Source organism: Saimiri boliviensis, chromosome 2 (assembly GCF_048565385.1).
Source record: "Saimiri boliviensis isolate mSaiBol1 chromosome 2, mSaiBol1.pri, whole genome shotgun sequence".
NCBI lineage: Eukaryota > Metazoa > Chordata > Mammalia > Primates > Cebidae > Saimiri > Saimiri boliviensis.
The window spans coordinates 27,711,117-27,732,287 of record NC_133450.1 but is presented as its reverse complement, the minus strand read 5'-3'; the positions used below and the strand labels follow the sequence as shown (position 1 = coordinate 27,732,287).

The window sequence follows — 21,171 nt, the reverse complement described above, 5'->3', positions numbered from 1 at the left end:
AGAAATGGAAAAATCCAAAGATGAGTCCCTTCTTCCTCATCTGATGCCAAAGGAGAAGGGAACAAGGGATTCACTGAAACCTGTATTTCATCTATCTTGGATTTTTGGCAATGAATATTTCTTCAGATTAAAATCTAACAAAGTATTCTCACTGAGAAACAAGTTAACAAAGGATCTTAGAGATAATCTCTAAAGTAATTGCATGGGAGGAAACTGATATCCGGAAAGGGCTCTCTGGCTACACAGGTAGCTACCAGCAGAGCAGAGATGAGAACACAGCTCTTCTGACACCCAGGCCAGTGCTTTTGCTGTCATAGGCATGCTAACGTGTAGTCCTACCCAGTAACGTGTGATTGAACTGAGTGATTCACTGGGTACTTAAGAAATGCTTGCAATCCGGTTTCAGGGGTACTACTCCCACTTCCAAGTCCTTGCTTTTAACCTGTGGCCATCCAGGCCTTCCCTTCAGCATAATACTGGGAACTCTGTTGCTTCGAGGACCATCAGCCAATTTCCTTTGGACCTCAGCCAATCAGTGCCAGGAACCTGGCCAGTGATATTGACTTGGAGGTTTTTTATGAAGAGTCAATGAAGACGCAACTTAACTGCCCCATTAGGCTGGGAACTTGTGGTACATCTCCTTCTGCCAGCCTAGGAGAATGGCTGGCACCCAGTAGTATGTGCTGGACAAAAATACTTCAGTAATGTCCGGTGTGAGAAGGGCATCTGGCTCTGCTTCTTGGCACTTAGGTGATTGTCCTCAGCCCCCTTCTTTGTACCTCAGTGTCCTTTGTTGTTGTATTAGAGATACTACTGCTACTCGCTTTGTGGGATTGTTGGGATTTAATAATATATTGAATATTTGTACTTTTGACTATTACTCAGCTATTCGATGTGTTCGTTTCAGCCTGTCTGTAAACTTCTTGAAGGCAGAGATTACGTATATTGCACTTTCCGTAATTCATGGTAAACCATTTATTACACCTGACTCCCTGTGAGCCTGTTTTTTTCATCTGTCAAATGGAAACCGTGCAACTTATTTTGCTTCCCACACAAGGTTGTTATGCCTCTCACGTTAAGGCAATAACTGTGACGGCCCTCTGTTCATTGCAAAGAGCTATACAAATGGGAGGCACCGGTATAATTACTGCTATTAGCAGTAGTAGTGCTTTGCACTTAATACTGATGTATTTAAACAGAGCTACAAATGTAGACAGTTCCTAACAACCAAATTATTTTACCGTCTCGAAGGAGGAGCCTTGGCGAGTTTTAATAACTGGATGTTGCTTCCGGATGCCAAGCAAGGCAGGTTTAAGAAAGATTCGGTAGAGTTTGGAGGATGGCACACAGAATCCGGGAACGATGCTGCGGACCCTTTAAAAATTGGGATGGAGGGGCGGGGCTGTTAGCAGGGACGCGGCTGGGTCGGTCGGTTTCCAGGAAGTGACGTCAGGCAGCCGCGGAGATGGACGATTTGGAGGAGTTGGGCGAGGAGCGGCGTTACGGCTTGGCTACCTCCGTGAGGACCCGTTCCGGGGTCTTGGGGGCCAGGATTTGGCGGGTGGGGAGGAGCGACCCAGCCGGCCCCGACTTCCCAGAGGGGACTCAGGGCGGCAGGCCTCGAGCTGCGCCGGGTGAGGCCCAGGAGGAGGCGGCCTCACCGCCCCGCCCCCGGGCCGCGGTGGGCTCAGTCGTGGCTGGCATGGGGTTTGCTTTCTTTAAAATCCTCAAAACGCAGAAAACATCCTATCCCTGCCCTGGGACCGTGGGAAATTTCCGAGCCTTTCTCCGTTTTCTAGAACTCCGGTGCGAACTCCCCCAGAACAGATCGATCACAGGCTGATGGGGGTGCCCCGGCCGGGGTCGCACTCGCTCCCATCCTAGGGTTTTTCCTCTGGGGCACGTCATCCTAGAAGTTCCTGCAAAAGCCGTACTGTTTTATGCCTGGAAGGGAGGCAGGCAGGGATGGCCTTTATTTCCCGTCATCCCCGCGGGGACGTAGGAGTTGCCTCAGTTACCTCAGTAGTTAAGGAAACCACGACTCGGATTTGTAACGTGAGGGAGTGATTAGGTGCTCAGGTACTGAGGTCAGATGGAGCATAAAGCTGTTGCCTAGGTTTAAAAACAAACAAACAAACAAACAAAAAAAACTAAAAAACGATTTAACCTTTCCGAGCCTTGGTTTCCTTATGCCTAGAATGGAAGTATTAGAGTGAAAAGGAAATGGGACAATACATGGGAAGCTTGTAACTCAGTATGTTACCACGGAAGAGGTCAGAAGAGGTTAGCTGCCGCCGCTTCTGAGGCTGTGGTTTACCCAGCGTTATGGTCAGTAAATTCTGGAGCTTCATTCAAGACACAAATTCAGTGTTTGTCTTCCTCCTTTGTAACCCCCATCAGGCCTTTTTATCTTTAAAATTAGTCAGGATCACACTTACTAAAAGATTGAGCCCCAGAGCAAGTCTTTAGTTTCTGCTGTGAAGTTTCTAAGTGTTTTGAAGGTCATCAGGCCTTGCTCATATGTGAATGTTTTTTAGTACCCGGGGATGTGAATGTAGTTATTCATTCATTCAACAAGTATTGATTGAGCCCCTACTGTGTGTCAGACAGTATGCTAGGTGCTGGAGATACAGCAGTGAATAAAGCAAAGTTCTTGTCCCCATGGGCTTATGTAGTGGGAGAAGATGAGCAGTAAATAGACTACATTTGACGTACACAAAAATCAGGCAGTAAAGAAATTTTTCTACCCTATGGGTCTATACAAGGTCTTCAAAAACTTTAAAACCTTGAAATATTTAAAAATTGTTAAGAGAAACCACCTGTGAATGGCATTTAGAGATAAGATCATTGAATTTTTGTTCTAGCAGAACCACTATATGCAGGTTGCTAAGGAAAGGGCAACCATGGTGAAAGGGTGGAATTATCTGCCTTGAGAAGAAAATAAGCTGCTTATTATCAGAAAGATTGTTTCCTTCATCCCTGAAACCTAAATGATTGACACTACAATTTGAAGTGTAAACACTGCCCCAGAGTTTTCATGAGCTCTTCTGTAACTCCTCTCAACTTATTGGTACAGTCAGTCCTTAGAACATCCTAAAACAAGTTTCAGCAGGGTATAGTGGAAAGCACCCAGGAAACCCAGGATCTGAAATCAGAAGGCGCTGCTCCTAGGTTTATGTGAGCCACTTCCTTACCTTCCTGGATCTCAGTTTCCTCCTTTGTAAAATGGCATCATTCTCAGTTCCTGTCCCTGTTACTGTGAGACTCAAAGGAAGCCACATTAAATGAGACCTGAAAGTGTTTATGTTAATGCTGTTTTTCTAAAGCAAGAAAGCAAACATGTAAATGTAAATATTTCAACACCCAAGAGTCTGACTGAAAAAAAAGTTTTGCTTATATACCGGGAAGCCTTGGAGGCAGAGTCTCCACGGCCTTTGGAAACACCTGTAAAGTAGTTCATTTGATGGCCAAGGATTTTGAAGTGCTCTAATTTCCAAAGGCAATGTCTCAAAATTCTTGTACTAGATGTTCTTTAATGTCTGTAAAGGCAAATCCAATTACTGTATATATCAAAGCAAATGCTGTTTTCCAGTTGCCATGGAATTTAGAAATTCTTTCCAAAAGCCTGTTTGATAATGATTTTCATGCCAAGCTGCAGATTTGAAATTAAGCCTTCCTAAAATTCTGCATAGGAACGTGGAGCTTTTACCACCTTCTTCTCTGACCTGTTCTAGACGAATTTCTAACTGCGTTTCTTTGGGGAGAAAACAGCTTTTCTTTTGCCGTCTCTATAGCTGTTAAAACCCTGTCCAGCCTGGGCAACACGGGGAGACCCCATCTCTACAAAAAAATGAAGTAAATGAATTATCCAGATATGGTGGTATGCACCTGTTGTCCCAGCTACTCAGGAAGGCAAGGTAGGAGGATCACTTGAGCCCAGGAGTTGGATGCTGCAGTAGGCACTCCAGCCTGGGCAACAGAGTCAGACCCTGTCTATTTTCCTATGAAATAGAACTGACCTCAGGTGCTTTGTTTTAAGGGGTTTTAGAGGGTTTTCTACAAACATGTCCAAGTAACTCAAATCCCATTCTCCACACCACATCATCATAAATCCAGTCCTTGCTTACTTTCCCAGGATTGTCATCTTTATAGTGGCCCAAATGACATTTGGGTTAGCAGTGCCTTCTGTCTTGCCTTACAGAGGGCCAAGATGGGTCGCCGAGCTCAACAGGAGTCACCTCAGGCCGAGAATCACCTCAATGGCAAGAATTCCTCTTTGACTCTGACTGGAGAGGTGGGTGCAAAAAAAAAAAATAATAATAATAATCTGAAGAAATGCTGTTTAAGAGTTAGTGATTCCTGGCTGGGCGCAGTGGCTGTCACCTGTAATCCCAGCACTTTGGGAGGCCGAGGCAGGTAGATCACAACATCAGGAGTTTCAGACCAGCCTGAACAACATGATGAAACCCCATCTCTGCTAAAAATACAAAAATTAGCTGGGTGTGGTGGCATGCATCTGTAATCCCAGCTGCTCAGGAGGCTGAGGCAGGATAATCACTTGAACCCGAGAGGCCAAGGTTGCAGTGAGCTGAGATCATTCCGTTGTACTCCAGCCTAAGGGGCAGAGAGACTCTATGTCAAAAAAAAAAAGAAAAAAAAAGTTAGTGATTCCTTAATGACCAAGGATTTGATATTCCATATTTCTTCTCTTGAATGCCAACCCTTTCTCCTGTCTTGATTTGGGAATTCCCTTCCTTGGCATTTGTCCTAGTAGCAAGAAATGAAAGAGGAACTTTTTTTTCTTTGACACCAGACTCGTTTCTGTGCATTTCTTTGTATTATTAACATAGAACTTTTTATGTTAGCTGAAGCAAGGGACTGGGAAGTTTCAAAATCTGGTAGGATTCTGGGTTTTTATTTCTGCCGAATAAATGCCAGCAAGGCATTCTGGTGATGTAAGGTTAGATTACACAATTGGACATATGCTCTCAGTGGTGACCTGTACTTTCTGCAGTCTTCTGATGGGAAGGGGATCGTTTACTGGCCTTACTTTCCTGGAAACTTTTCCGAATCGCCTGGAATTATGGGAGATGATCCAGCTTCGTTGTGGAGGGTGGGTAATGCTGATGAGCCATACTTTTTACTGCCAGGGCACTGCTTTTGGCAGCTTACTCAGAGCCCCTTTTTACTTTCCTCTGTCTATTTGAAAAAATACTGCAAGAGTCAGCCTCAGGGTCATCCCTTGCCTTAGCTCTTCTCTAACTTCTCCAGGCTGACTTAGCGGTCCTTCCTCTCGCTTTCCATAGTACCGATTGTAGAACGTGTCCCATTATATGTGAATTGTCTTTTCACATGTCTGCCTCCCCCACTGGACAGTGAGTTCCCAGATAGCAGGAAACCTGGCTTCTGGCTTGCTGGCCCATAGTAGGTTTACAACAGATGAAGGGACCCATGCTGAGGAGCCTAATGGGGGTCAGGCAGGTGCATGAGCAAATGAGCCAGGTACCTGCCATGGACACACTTTACTTGCATATTACGTAGGTAGTAATATTCTTCATTTTCATAGGAAATGCATTCTCCACCGTTTTCTTAAGCTCTCCACATGGCCTTATCCATTTGTCTTTCATTTTCTCACTTTACAAGTGTGGGTATGGAGAATCATTACTTTAAGATAGCATCTGTGCTGGCCTAGAGAAACTAGCAGCTGACCCCTTGGCCTCATTGCCTGGAAGACACTAGGGGAGCGGGTTAGGTCAGGGGAACTGGGAACTGGAGGCCACATGGCCCCTCTAAAGGGACAACCACTATTTAGCCAAAGCTGATTGATGCTGTAAAGAATACAGGCCCAATATTGCCAGATATAATTCTTCAAGAGATGCTGGCAGTCTAAAATTTTATGTGAAAGCAACACATTTTTAGAGGTTAGCAACTGATTAAGAAAACTAAATCATCCTGTGGACTAGATATTAAATCACCATATGGGTTGGATTTGGCCCAAGGATTGTTAGTTTGTAACTGTGGCCATGGCACTTCCATGATACTTATTACATTGTATTCTAATTGTTTATGTATCTGGTTCTCTCATAAGATGTGAGCATCTGGAAGGCAGAAGTTGTATCTTATCTTGGTACCCTATTATCTATCACAGTGCCTGGCAGAATAGACGTGCAATTGTTACTGCACAGGATGAGGTGGGGTAAGGTACATAATGTGTAATGTACTTACACATTAGAAGCTGAGTAGAAGTGTTACAGAGGGTGGGGGAGTTGAGGGGGTGGATAGTGGAGCACTGGAGGCACAGTTAGGAGTGGTGATATAAAATAGGAATTTGGTGAAAGGAGATATACCAGACCCAACCTTGGATCTCAAGGAGCCTGAACTGCAGTGTTGTGTGTCTTTAAAGAGAATATGAGGAAGCAAATGACTGAGTTGATGGAAGCCAGTTCTTGGGGCTGTGGCACTTTACACTGTTCCGCGTGGATCCAGGAGGATTCATCCCAATACCCCCAACACCAGATCATTCGTTCATTTACTCAACAACTATTTATTGAAGGACACAGTAAGTGCCAGGTACTATTTTGCAGTGTTGACATATTTCAGTGAACAAAAGAGACAAGATCTCTTGCCGTAATGGAACTTATATTCTTGTGAGTATTGGCAACAAGGAAGACTAATTAAAAGTCTACTTAAGTCCAGGCACGGTGGCTTATGCTTGTAATCTCAGCTCTTTGCGGGGCCGAGGCAGGAGGATTGTCTGAACCTAGGAGTTTAAGACCAGCCCGGGCAACATAGTGAGACCCTGTCTTTGCAAAAAATTTAAAAATTAGCTAGGTGTGGGTGGCATATGTCTATAGCCCCAGCCACTTGGGAGACTGAGGCAGGCGAATCGCTTGAACCTGGGAGGTGGAGGTTGCAGTGAGCTGAGATTGTACCACTGCACTCCAGCCTGGACAACAAGAATGAAACTCCTCAAAACTCCATCTCAAAAAAAAAAAAAAGATATATATGTATCTTATTTTTTTGAGATGTTTTGAGAAGGAGTGTACACACACACACACACACACACACACACACACACACATATTTTTTAAAAGTCTACTTAATTGTAAAGAAGGTTATAGCCACCTATGTTGGTTAGGTGAATGAGCCTGTGATGACTTGATTAGGCCTTGAAGCCTTATATGACCCCTATACCAATCAACTCCTGGGCTGGGGTCAGTGGGCCCTGCTTATCTATATCCACTTCTTGGCTCCCACACGTGAGAATCATTGCCATAGTCACAGAGTGTGATGCACCCTTGCAGGGTTTCAGCCATTCAGTAAAACCTAATTATTTCGAGGTTTACCTTTTTTTACTCTGAGCATTTGCATTTTTCTGGGAGAACATGATGAAAAGTCATTCTGCTCTTCGCCCAACTGTTGCCTCTGAAAGCAAGATGCCAGTCAGGATTCCAGGATCCCTTTTCTCCCTGGGCTAATTGAGGTTTAAACAGTGTGGGCAGCCTCCCACGGGGCCAGATGCTCACTGTGCTGTGTGGGACTTTTTGGCTGTTTCTTTCTAAAATTAGATCCCAAGACTTGTGTCTGTGCCCATTTACATTCCAATTCTATTACTTGATATATTTATTTTTGTCCTCTTGCTGACTATATTCTAGGATGACGATATCCATGTAAATGTAAATATGGTACCTGGGAACTGTCAGATATGCTGGAGTTACTTTAGACTTAAGTGGAAATTAGTTGAAACACATGGTTATTTTAAAGCAAGGTAGTAGAGTTGGGAGCTCTGGTGAAGGAAGCAGAAAGAACACAGGGCTTCACATCAGAGGACTGGGTGCTAATTGCCTGGATTGTGAGTAAGTCCACTAATCTCTCTAATCCCCCATTTCATTATCTGTCAAATAGTGATAGTAATACCTCCAGATTGATTTGGGGGTAAGTGAGATATGCATTGAAAAGCACATTAATAAACTGAAAAGCACTGTGCAAGCATTCATTCAATAAATTAGTGAGTAAAGGAGTGTTGGGACAGTGCTTTGCTGCTTTTATTAAAGGGCAGCAAAGAAAGAGCATGTGGCCACAGTCTCTTAGAACTGATCTGCAGGTTTTTTCAGAGGCTTGCTACTCATTAATCCATAGGTTGGCTAGAAGTTATCTGGAGCAGAGGGATTTTTGTTTTTTTGTTTTGTTTTGTTTTTTGAGAGACAGTCCCCTTCTGTCCCCAAGGTTGGAGGAGTGCAGTGGTGCGATCTCAGTTCCCTCACTGCCTTCCAGTTGGAAGCAATTCTTCCTCAGCTTCCCGAGTAGCTGGGAAAACAGGTGCCTACCATCTCACCTGGCTAATTTTTATATTTTTAGTAGACAGCGTTTCACCATGTTGGCCAGCCTGGTCTGGAACTCCTGACCTCTTGATCCACCACCCTTGGCCTCCCAAAGTGCTGGGATTACAGGCATGAGCCACCATGTCCGGCCTTTTTTTTTTTTTTTTTTTTTTTTTTTCCCCGAGGCCGTGTCTTGCTCTGTTTCCCAGGCTGGAGTGCAGTGGCATGATCATGGCTCACTGCAGCCTTTAACTCCCGGCTCTAGTGATCCTCCAGTCACAGTCTCATGAGTAGCTGGGACCACAGACATGCACCACCACACCTGGCTAATTTTTTTTTTTTTTTTTTTTTGTAGAGATGAAGTCTTGTTATGTTTCCCAGGCTGTTCTCAAACTCCTGGCCTCAAGCAGTCCTCCCACCTTGGCTTCCCAAAGTGCTGGGATTACAGGTGTGAGCCACCACACAAGCCTCATTTTCCTGTTGGTGAAACAGGGATAATATTCCATACTTCATAGGATGGCTAGAAAGAAAAAGTGATATAACCCTTAACCCAGTCCGACAAACAAATGCTCAGTATGTTGCCAACCATTATTATTTCTCTAGAACTTGGGTGGTCTTTTTATTCCACCTTAACTTGCTCTACTGAGGTTGAAAGCTGGCAGCTTTCAGGCTGAATTTGGCCTGTAGTCATGTTTTGTTTGATCCATACAGGGTTAAGAATTTTAAAATTTGGTTCACATTCATAAAGTAGGAAATGTAATATGGAAATCCAGATTTGGGGCTTCTCTTTAAAATCAGAAGTCCTGGCGCAGTGAGAATGCTGGATTGACATTCCCACATGGCAGCAATTGGCTGGAGCTGCAGCTGTTGGTAGCTTACGTGCATCCATCCTTCTTCAGTTCACTGCTTAGTACTTTGATATACCTGCTCAGATTTACTCACATTTGATCTGCCCGGCTCCCATTTCCATTTGAGTTTAAAACTCCTGTCTTGTAGGTTGGATTGATTTTCAAGTGGCCTCCTCTATCAGTTAGTATTGAATTTGGCCGCCTGCAGCAGAAACAACTCCAGTACTTGAATGAAACAGGAACAATTTTTCTTTCACATAGCAACGAGTCCAGTGGTGGGCAGGGCAGAGTGAGTGCCATCCTGGAGCATGTCCTGTGTTACTCTAGCCCCTTCCAGCTTCCTGCTCTGCTATCTGGAGCTTGTGACTTTTGTTCTCATGGCAGCAAGATGGCTGGTCCTTCTCCTGGGATCAGATATGCATTCTAGGTGGGAAAAGAGGGAATAATTGAAGAGTTCAAGGTGCTTGCCAGTAAGAAGGGTGTACCCCTTCTTATCAGGAAAATAGTAGCCAGAGACCTCACTAAGGAGACTTCTAGTTGCATTTCATTGGTCAGCACTGGATCTTACTGTCATACGCTTTTTAAGTTTCAAGGGAATTTTTAATGGGCACATTATCACACCACAGCATCAGGTTTCTTGGTAAGGGAGGTGAGGAGAATGGCTTTTAATTAAGGAGTTCAAAAATGACATGTCAATTTAAAACAAATAGAAGACCTTTTTTTTTTTTTTGGTAGCCCAAAAAACGAATTATTTTTAGTAGCTTAAAAAAATCTACATTCTTCACCAGTTTTTAATTTGTAATTGAGTGAAAAAATTGTATGCCCTAAGTTCCAGGATATCTGATTGAGTGGCCTGTGTGGACTCTCTTCTTGATCTTGTCCTTCTTCTGATTGTCACCATAACCACTTATGACGTGGTGCCAGTAGGATGCTTGTGGTTCGGTCCAGGTAATTAAACTCTTCTTCCTGCTCTGAGAGAAGAGGAAGAGTCTCTTTCTTTGCTATGTCATTGGGCAAATTTCAAATCACTTAACTGTCTAATTTTAAAATTTACCAGAAAGATGAACTCTTTGTGTAATTTTACTAGTGTGGAGTAGATTGGAATTGTGTCTACTTTTTTAGGGTTGTTGTGAAGATCAAATTAGGTAATGCATGTAAAGTACTTAGCACAGGATCTGGCACACACAACTCCCTCAAGAAATGGTAAGTACTAAGAAAGCTGATGACTGTACTTTTTTGGGGCTGGTTGGGGGTGGGATTCACCTGTTGCAAATCAGTTTGGATCACCAGAAGTGTGGTTCGGCTAGCAGTTCAGGTTGGAATGATAGGTATTGAGGATTTTGCTGGAAGATAGTTCTATGATGAGTGTTTATGTCTGTGATGTATAACTTTCTCTTTGTGAGGATAGGTCTGAGAGTTAAACCAGATTTCTCTGCCTTCAACTTCACCTTCTATTGATTCAAATGATTGTACCCTTACAGAATTCTTTCAAGGACAGACCCAGACGCTTTCTACCAAAAAGTTACATTCTGCTGAGTTTGGGCAAAAGTAATCTTTGGCAAAACCTCCCCAGGGATAGCTCATCTTTTGTTTGGGCACTTCTCGATGGGATCTAGACCTCTTTTTGGCTTAGCTTTCATTTTGCAGATTGTCCAAGTTAATAATCATCATCTTAGCTTACACTGGAGCAGTTGCTAGCTATCTGTTAATTACATGCAATGTCCTAGTTAAGCCTCGTGGTCACTCTTGAAGTAGGTAGTCTTATCATTACATTGTGCATGTGAGGACATGGAGACTTTGAGAGTCTGGGTAACTTGTCAGATTCATTCTGCTAATCTGTGACTCTAGTAGAGTCTTTCTGACTTACTCAGGTGCCTAACCTCTCCTGTCTGCTGGATGGGAAGAAGCACAGATCTCCAAGCAGAGAAGAGGATTTTGGAGAGGGCAGAGAGACTTAGGGTTATTCCCTTGGGGTCCTTTTGGAATGGGAGTAAGTTCTTACTTGGTCATCCTTATTCGTTCAGTGGTCTAGAGAAGTGTTGGAGTGTTGGAGTCACAGCTGTTCCCTTTCTCTCCCCCCATCCCCTTATTGTTCCTCTGAGGACGCAGAACTGAAAGTTAGCCAGATTCCCTCGCAGGAATCTGAGCAATGCTGCTGGGCTCATGTTCCCAAATTAGGCCAATTTCCTCATCCCCCAGCAGCCTCACTCGGCCGGTCGGAGCTCCCTTGGCACTTTACATTACGTCTCTCACCCTCTGCCTGTCCCCTTACTGGTCTGCCAGCCACCAGTTATTTTCAGCCCAATAGGGTTATCTGCTGACCCTTTTTGGTGACATTTTTCTTCTTTCTCACAAAAATAACTCTCCTGATTGGTCACATTTTCCAGCCTTTCTCTTAGCTGCTCTCCAATCGGCTGGATTGAATGATGCTTCTGATAACGTTGCCGGAGAGGGATGCAGGGAATTTGATATGGAGTTGTTCGTAAGGAATGTGTTTTCCACACTTCATATTTATGTCATGCTTTGCGTGCTTTGGTTTCGAACTCTCCCCTGGGGTGTGCAGATGTGTATCGCTGACCCATCCCTGGGGCCGGCCAGTGTGTGGGAGGGAATGTCATCTCAGGGTAGAGCCTGCAATTGGAAATTAGCATCTTGAGATTCTCCACTAGTACTGGCTCTGGCTTTGTCAAAGGCTCTTCAAGTACCCCAGGAAAACATGCTGTCTTGCTGGCGTCTGTGAGACCCAGAGTGCAAGTTGGTGCTCAAAGAGCACTTTAAGATTCTCCTCCTCACCTATGGTGGGGGAGGTAAATGAGAAATATATGTCAAGAGCTTAGCCCAGTGCACCGTAAGTCCTCTGTTGTTTTCATTTTCTATGTAATCTGAGAAGCAGAAAAGATAATCGTTTTGTCTTTAATCCCAGCTCTGCCAATTACTAGGTGTACATCCTGGGTGTGTTACTTAACCACTCTAAGCCAGTTTCCTCATCTTGAATGGAGATGATAGTAATACCTATCTCATTGGGTTGTTGGTGGACTAAATGAAATATTCAAAGCTCTTAGAGCAGTGCCCAACACTTGCTAACTATTACTGTCCTTATCTGTGTCACAGGAGAATTAGGATGTATTGTCAGTTTATCCTAATTACAGTTCTATCCATACAGAGATACACATATTTCATAGACTAACAACTGGCCCTTATGGCAAAGAAACATTTGGGCGAGGAATCCTTTTGGCAAGAATTCTTTGTGCCACTTGAGACCCATTTTATTTGCCCCTTGTAGTAGCATTTCTGTCCATGCCATTGGCCAGTTGTTTGCCAACACCTTTCCATCAACAAAATGCAACCCTGTGTCTGGAGGTTGACAGTCTTTCCAAAGAACAATCCTTTATTACTGACTGATATCATTTTGTTCTGGGGGCAGATGACTAGAAAATGAGGAGGGCAGGAGTGACTTTGGTGACCTCAGTTACCCTGGATAAAAGGAAATATTTATTCATTCATTTATGAAACTTGATTGGGAGCGTTCCATGTGCCAGGTATCGTGCTTGGAACTTGAAATACGGTGATTAACCAGACATACTCCCTGCCTTCTAGAACTTTGACCTAGGGGCCTGCAGAGAAGTGTTAGGTGGAGGTGGTTATAGAAGATATGAGAGTGCCCACATTGAGCCCATTTTATTCTCAGGGATGTCCAAAAAAGTGGTCCAGGAAGAAATCATGTTTGAGCTGAGACTTGAACGATGAGTGGAAATTAGCCAAGAGAAGAGGGGGAAGAATATTCCAGGTAGAGGGATGAGCATGAGCCAGGTTCTGGAGACAAGGGAGCAAGCATGGCATGTTGGATTTGTGAGTGGAGCAGTTGACCATTCAGGTGATGATAGAGGGTGGTTATAGGTGACTTTATATTTGAAACCAGCCCTTTTGCCTTCCTTGACAAATGAACCAAGTGTTTGAAAACCAGCCCTTTTGCCTTTTCACAAATGACCCATATGAGGCCAATGACACTGAAATGACTGGTAATGTTATGAGAGCTAAACAGTGAGCTTTCAGTATTTTTAGCCTTGTCTTTTATTGCTGCATCTTCATTGCAGCCACTATACCTTTCTCTATGCATTTGTGTTTGCTGGTCAAGAAAATCTCTGAGGTGTACATGAGGATTTCAGATTCTATTGTAATGTTGGAATTTACTGTGACTCCTTTCTGGAGTAAATTACTGGTTGTGTTCAGAAGTCTTTTTTTGGTATGTGAAACTTTTCATGGGAATGATAACCTTTGTTGTAATGAGAACTGAGTTCTATTTAGGCAAAGTGCCCAGAGACTTGTCAGGATCCATGGCTGTCAATAGAATTCTGTTGGAAAATAAAAGTGTGTGTTTGGGGTCGGGGGTGGTGGTGGGGGAATTAGAGAAATGATTTGAATCACTGTCATCCCACCTGGGCTTCAATAGTTGCCTCATAACTCGTCCCTCTTTTTTTTTTTTTTTTTTTTTTTTTGAGATAGAGTCTTGCTCTGTCACACAGGCCGGAGTGCAGTGGCATGATCTTGGCTCACTGCAATGTCTGACTCCCTGGTTCAAGTGATTCTCCTGCCTCAGCCTCCTGAGTAGCTGAGATTATAGGCACGCACCACCATGCCTGGCTGATTTTTGTATTTTTAATAGAGACTGGGTTTCACCATGTTGGCCAGGAGGGTCTGGATCTCCTGATCTCATGATCTGCCCACCTCAGCCTCCCAAAGTGCTGGGATTACAGGCGTGAGCCACCGCGCCTGGCTGGTCCCTCCTCTTATATTCCCACGGTCCTGCAATTTAGCTAGAGTGGTCTTGTAAAAATATGTCATCAACCATTTCACAGTGAGACCCTTTAATGGATACTCACTGCACTTAAGATTTAAAAACAAAAACAAAAACAAAAACAACCCAGATCCTTAACTTAGCCCTGTGTGATCTGGGTCCTCTCTGCATGGCCAGCCTCATTTCACACCTGTCAGCTGTTATAGCTGTGCTGGGCTCCTTACCATGCCTCTTTAGTTCCCTACTTCTTATGATGTCTAGTTCCCTAGAGTAATTCCCTGAAATAGTAGAGTTTCACAGACTGGAATAGAAAAAATCCTTCTATGCAGTATCTACCCCTAGTCATTGTTGGGCTGACTACTCTTCTTATCCTTTGACTTGAGTATCACTCCTTCAAAAAACATTACTCTTTGATTTAAATGAGGTCCCTTTATTATATGCTCTTGTTTTTTTTTTTTTCTTCACATTTTCTCTATCACTTCAATCAGAGTTTGTAATCGTGTATTTGTGTCCTTATTTAGTCCCATCTCTCTGACCAATTGCAAGCTGCAGAAGTGCCTGTTCTGCCCCCTGGAGACTGGCACTTTGCAGGGCCTCAGTAAGTGCTGGTTAAATGAATCCTCAGGTGTGAGGAGTGGGGGATGATGTATTCAACCTGCAAGAAATGCCCAAGAGGCTTTGATGTGTGGGACTTGTGTATATCAGGCTCTGGGCTGGCGCTGGAGATTTGGAAGTCCTTAGCATTGAGGTGGCAAATGGAAGCCCAACTCTCTAAGAGAGAGTTTTAGAGGAAGAGGAGAGGGCTTCTGATGGAAGTGGATGTACAGACAGAAGCTGAGGAATGCTCACATTTAGGAAAGTTTAGGAACACACAGCCAAAAAGTAGCTTACCAAAAGAAATTCAGGAGTGATGGCCAGAGAGGAGAGGGAAACCAAGCACCTGTGGTGTCCAGAAGCCAAGATAAGTGAGAGCGTCATGAAAGAGTCAGGGATCAGCAGTGTTTGATGCTGCTGAGAGGGTCCAGGAAGGCAAGGCCTGAGCACGGTCTATTGGATTTAGCAGTAGGGAGTCCCTGTAATTTCAGGGAGCAATCAGAGAGGGAGCCACACGCGCCTGGCACAGTACATCCTGAGTGGGTTCTCAGTAAACGTTTATTGAAATAATTCAATGAATAGGCTACAACATATACTCTAGGGCAGGCGTCCCCAAACTGCGGGCCGCATGCGGCCCCCCGCCGCACTTCAGGAAGCGGCACCTCTTTCATTGGTGGTCAGTGAGAGGAGCACAGTACGTGGCGGCCCTCCAACGGTCTGAGGGACAGTGAACTGGCCCCCTGTGTAAAAAGTTTGGGGACGCCTGCTGTAGGTCTTAAGCAATCCTCCTGCCTCAGCCTGCTGAGTAGCTGGAACTATGGCCATGCACCACCAAGCCCAGCTAATTTGTTTTTATTTTTATTTTTTGTACAGACAGAGTCATGCTATGTTGCTCAGGATGGTCTTGAACTCCTGGCCTTAAGCAGGCCTCCTACCTTGGCCTCCCAAAGCTCTGGGTTTCTAGGCGTGAGCCACCGTGCCTGGCTCTGATATCTCTTTCTCTTTATTTTCTTTCCTCTCTCTCATTGAGCTTCCTCTGTTTTTCCTGCATCTCTTTTTGTTTGTCCTCTTAACCAGTGATAACAAAGAACTCCAACCCCCATACTCCATTTTGCTTTGCCTGTTCATTTATATGTGTGTGTGTGTGTGTGTGTGTGTGTGTATGTGTATATATATATTTTGTACAGACATGATCTCACTGTGTTGCCCAGGCTGGTCTCAAACTCCTGGCCTTAAGCAATTCTACCACATCAGACTCCCAAAGTGTTGGGATTACAGGCATGAGCCATATGCCTGGCACATTTATGTATTTTTAAATTTACATTTTATTTAAATTTAAATTTAAATAGAATTTAATTCATTCATTCACTTATTTATCCTATATTTAATATACACTTTCTGATACAAAAATGAACAAGGAAACTTCATGTTCTAGTTGGGGAACCATACACCTAGACCAAAAATTATAATTCTGAAGTAGTATCTGAGAACGGGAACCCAGCGGGAGCACCGCACCCCGCCTGGGAGTTAGGGAAGCGTTTCTAAAAGAGGCAGCTCTTGAAGTGGGTTGACATGAACAAGTAGGAATTTGCTAATGAGCAAGGAGGGCAAAAAACCACTTCTGGCAGCCTGCAAAGCCTTTTCTAAGGCATGCCATTGCACAGGGGCCTGAGGTTTTCAAGGCACACTAAGACCATTTCGTGTATTGTGAACATAGGCCTGGCATTCCAAATGGAGAAATCAGAGTTTATTTTCTATCTTGTAAGGAGCCCACAAAGATTTTAAAGCAGAGAATGACATTACCAACTTTGTTTTCTAGGGAAGATGCAGCTGGCAGCTACATTGGGGGATAGAGTGGGAGAGCTTGTTGGCAGGGAGATCACTGGGAGGCAGTTGGAGCACTCCTTCTGAGAGCTGATGAAGGCATCAACCAAGGCAGCGTTCCCAAACTTCAGGCATTTCCCCATCATTTTTACAATTACATTTTTACAGTTACAGTACATACCACTCACATTAACTTTTCTCTTTAAATCAACTTTCCTTTTATACTTAAATGCATTTATTTTTAAAAAGAAACTTTTTTAATGAAATTATCATCTGTGATATTTTTATTTTTCTTAGTGTACATAACTGGCAATAAAGGTTCATCTGTTTTCCTTTTCCAGGCATCTCACTAGTGCCATATGTGCCTTACTTTGGGAAACAATGAACAAAAACCTGGCAGAGGGGGGTAAAGAGAAGAGGTCAGTGACAAGAGACCTGTTTGAGGACGTGGTAACAGATTGGCTGTTGGAAGTGGGAGAGAAGGAGAGTCTGGAGTTGAGCCCACGTGTGGCTGAAAAGACTGTATGGAGAAATGACATTTTTGAGACCGAGAATTTAAGAGTCTCAGCAGTTGGGGAGCAAGAAAGGGTAATTATTTCACTTTGGGACAGGGTGAATTTGAGTTGCCTTCAGGATTTTCAAAGAGGTCTGCTAAGATAAAAACTTGGTGTGGAGCTTAAAGAGAATGTTGGAAACTAGTGATAACAGATGTGGGAGTCATCAGCATATATTCTGGGGTCTCTGTGAAGAACCTATCGCATGAACTCCCAATTCCTTTTTTGACATACAGACCCTTCAGGATCTCCAAGTGCAAACACATTTTCAGTAGAGAAGCAGTATGATTGGGTTTGCATTTTAGAAAGAGCACTTTGGCAACGATTGCACAGGGATAGGTCCAGGTTTTGTGAGTCCTGAAGCTTATGCAATTTGCAGGCCTTCTTTAAGAAAAACAATTCAAAATTACAGATTAAAAATCAGATATGAAAGCAAATACTTATACTTGGGAAAGAAATCATAGCTGAGTTACTGGAGTCTTTGATATTCACATGCCTTTCTTCAGAGATCTTATTAGGCAATTTACCGGAAATATTTACATAGAAATGCCTCCTGGCTGAAACCTAGCTTTCCCTCACTATCGAGAACTCTCTGTAACTCTCAGGGGCCCATGCAGGTATGGAATATAGATTTGAGGCAGGTGAGACTGGAAGCAGGAAGAGCAGGTAGGACCCTGCTGAGGGAAGGCAGAATATGCGTTTGTTAAGCCTTAAATTGCGTGATTGTGCAGTTTTCTCCAACACCCCTATGCAGGCTGGGTCTTGACACAGTGGAAGTAGGTGGTTGGCTTGATTTAGGCTTTAGGGGTGTCTTAGTCTGTTTTATGCTGCTCTAACAGAATACCACAGAGTGGATAATTTATGAAGAAGCTAGGAAGTCCAAGATCAATGTGCTGGCCTCTGGTGAGGGCCTCTGGTGAGGACCTTTGGTGAGGGCCTTTTTGCTGAGTAATCCCATGGCACAAAGTGGAAGGGCAAGAGGGCATATGAGAGATAGAAGAAAAAGGAGCTGAACTTGTCCTTCTATAAGGGACCCACTCTAGTGATAATGACATTAATCCATTCATGAGGGCAGAGGGTCTCATGGCTTAACCACCTCTTACAGGTTCCACATCTTTGCCAGGCATGGTGGCTCACATCCCCAGCACTTTGGGAGGCTGAGACGGGCAGATCTCCTGAGGTCAGGAGTTCTAGACCAGCCTGGCCAATGTGGTAAAACTCCATCTCTACTGAAAATACAAAATTAGCTGGGCGTGGTGGTGCATGCCTGTAATCCCAGCTACTCGGGAGGCGGAGGCAGGAGAATTGCTTGAACTCGGGAGGCGGAGGTTGCAGTGAGCCAAGATCAGCCACTGCACTCCAGGCTGGATGGCAGAGCAAGACTCCATCTCAAAAAGTTATCCAGGCATGGTGGCACATGCCTGTAATCCCAGTTATTCTCCTGAGGCAGGAGAATAACTTGAACCTGGGAGGTGGAGGTTGCAGTGAGCCAAGATCATGCCATTGCACTCCAGCCTGGGCAACAAGGGCAAAACTCCATCTCAAAAAAGTGTATATATATTCCACATATTAATACTGTTAAAATGGCAATTAAATTTCAACCTGAGTTTTGAAGGAGACATTCTAGCCATAACAAGGGGAAGTGTGGTAAGAGACAAGGTGGGGTGGCATGATGTCATAGACCTTGGGAAAGAGCTAGGTTGATAGGGAAAGAAGTGACACCAAGAAGGAAGTTGTTAGACAAGAAGGGAAGGAGGGGACTGGCTATTTCAGAGCTGGAGCAGTTCCAGTTTTGAGTGGAGTTTATAAAACTAGCAAGGCCACTGGCATTTAAAGGGTCTGGGAATCATGAGGCTAAACATTAGAATTGTTCATATGAACACTGACTTTGCTTAAAATAATGAGAATAGTTGTGGAGAGGAGCCAAATGCCCAAATTTTTGGTCAGTGTGTGCTCAGGGGATTGTTAGCGACAGGAATAAAGAAGGAGAGAGGTGGCGTAGCGGAATGGTATGAGTTTTGAAAGAAGTATTTCATAATAATTTGGAAGAGTAATGGTCTAGAGGAACTTTGGGGAGTGAAAGAAGAAAACTGTCTTGGGACTTGGGTTTGTGGGGTTTTAAAGAATGAGCAGGCTCTACTTGAAAGAGCTACAAGAGCAGTGAAGTCCATAGGGCAAAGCCATGATTTAGGAGAGCCAAGGAGATGGAGAGAGTGTGCTATGAATTTAGAATATCTCCTCTGCTTAGAAACCATAAGATTGTGACCAGAAAGCTTCATTGAAATCATTAGCTCGGCTAGATTTCTTATTATTATATGATACGTCAATAATTACTGAGAAGGAGCAGAATGCTTGTAAAATATTCTTAAAATAATGATACTTTACAGGAAAAGGGTCCTGACTAATGTTGAATGTCATTGGTGATAGACTGAAACATTTCTGGTCACATGCCTTTACCCAGTATAATAGAGAGTTATGTCACTGTGTTTAGCCCATTGCTTTTATGTTCCATTTTAATTCCTTCATTGGCTTTTAAGTATAGTTTTTTATACTTTTTTTTTTGAGCTTCCTCTGTTTTTCCTTCACTATTTCCCTCTTTCCTGCATCTCTTTTTGTTTTTCCTGTTAACCAATGATAACAAAGAACTCCAATCCCTGTACTCCATTTTGCTTTGGAGATATATATATATATATATATATTTAAATTTTTTGTAGAGACACGATCTCACTATGTCACCCAGGCTTGTCTCGAACTCCTGACCTCAAGTGATCCACCCACCTCAGCCTCCCAAAGTGCTGGGATTACAGGTGTGAGCAACCATGCCTGACCAAGATGTGGACTCTGTAAGAGGTGGTTAAGCCATGATGCTCTAAGATTTAAAATGTATTATCCTTATCACTGGTTACATAGAGTTAATGTTATACCACGGCTGGGTGCGGTGGCTCGTGCCTGTAATCCCAGTACTTTGGGAGGCAAAGGCAGGGGTATCACCTGAGGTCAGGAGTTTGAGACCAGCCTGGCCAACATGATGAAACCCCGTCTCTACTAAAAATACAAAAAGTAGCTGGGCATGGTGGCAGTTACCTGTAATCCCAGCTATTTGGGAGGCTGAGGCAGGAGAATCACTTGAACTGGGACCTGGGAGGCAGATGTTGCAGTAAATCTAGATCACGTCACTACACTCCAACCTGGGCTACAGAGTAAGACTCTGTTTCAAAAAAAAAAAAAAAAAAAAAACATTATACCACTTTATATAAAATGTGAGACCCTTGAAGCCATGTAAGTCCATTTGTCTCTTCAGTCCTTTGTACTTTTAATAGCATTTATTTTAAAACTACTTATGTTAAGAACTCTGCAATACAGTTTGCTGGGTTTTTTGTTTTGTTTTGTTTTATTTTATTTTATTTTATTTATTTATTTTTTTCTGAGACGGAGTTTTGCTCTTGTTACCCAGGCTGGAGTGCAATGGCGCGATCTCGGCTCACCGCAACCTCCGCCTCCTGGGTTCAGGCAATTCTCCTGCCTCAGCCTCCTGAGTAGCTGGGATTACAGGCACACGCCACCATGCCCAGCTAATTTTTTGTATTTTTAGTAGAGACAGGGTTTCACCATGTTGACCAGGATGGTCTCGATCTCTTGACCTCGTGATCCACCCGCCTCGGCCTCCCAAAGTGCTGGGATTACAGGCTTGAGCCACCGTGCCCGGCTGTTTTATTTTTAAGACAGAGTTTCACTCTGTTGCCCAGACAGACTGGAGTTCAGTGGCACGATCTCGGCTCACTGCAACCTCCGCATCCCGGTTCAAGCAATTTTCCTGCCTTAGCCTCCCAAGTAGCAGGAATTACAGGTGCCCACCCCGACGCTTGGCTAATTTTTTTATTTTTAGTAGAGATGGGATTTCATCATATTGGCCAGGCTAGTCTCGACCTCCTGACCTCAAGTGATCCGCCTGTCTCGGCCTCCCAAAGTGCTGGGATTACAGGTGTGAACCACCACACCCGGCTGTGGTACAATATTAACTCTATGTAACCAGTGATAAGGCCACCACCCTTGGCCCAGTTTGTCGTTTTACTTTAAGCAGTTGTTGTTTAGAAAAATTCTGCCTTTTTTGTTGTTCTTTATTTCTTCCAGTAGCTCCCAGTTTCCATCTAGTGTCCTCTGGCCATTTTTTTCCCCTGATTGTTCTATATGTAAGTCTTTTCTCCTCCCTCTGGCTGCTTTAAAGATTTTGTTTT

The 21,171-nt window shown here is 43.8% G+C and overlaps 1 protein-coding gene across 1 annotated transcript in view; it reads left to right on the top strand.

Moving 5' to 3' along the window:
* Positions 1 to 1,441: 1,441 nt before the first annotated feature.
* IFT43 (intraflagellar transport 43) overlaps positions 1,442 to 21,171 on the top strand; it is a 100,811-nt gene continuing 81,081 nt past the window's right edge. The window contains exons 1-2 of the mRNA XM_003924571.4: positions 1,442 to 1,519; positions 4,202 to 4,294. Coding sequence (XP_003924620.1) covers positions 1,466 to 1,519; positions 4,202 to 4,294 — 147 coding nt within the window. The 5' untranslated portion in view covers positions 1,442 to 1,465. The remainder of the gene's footprint in view (positions 1,520 to 4,201; positions 4,295 to 21,171) is intronic.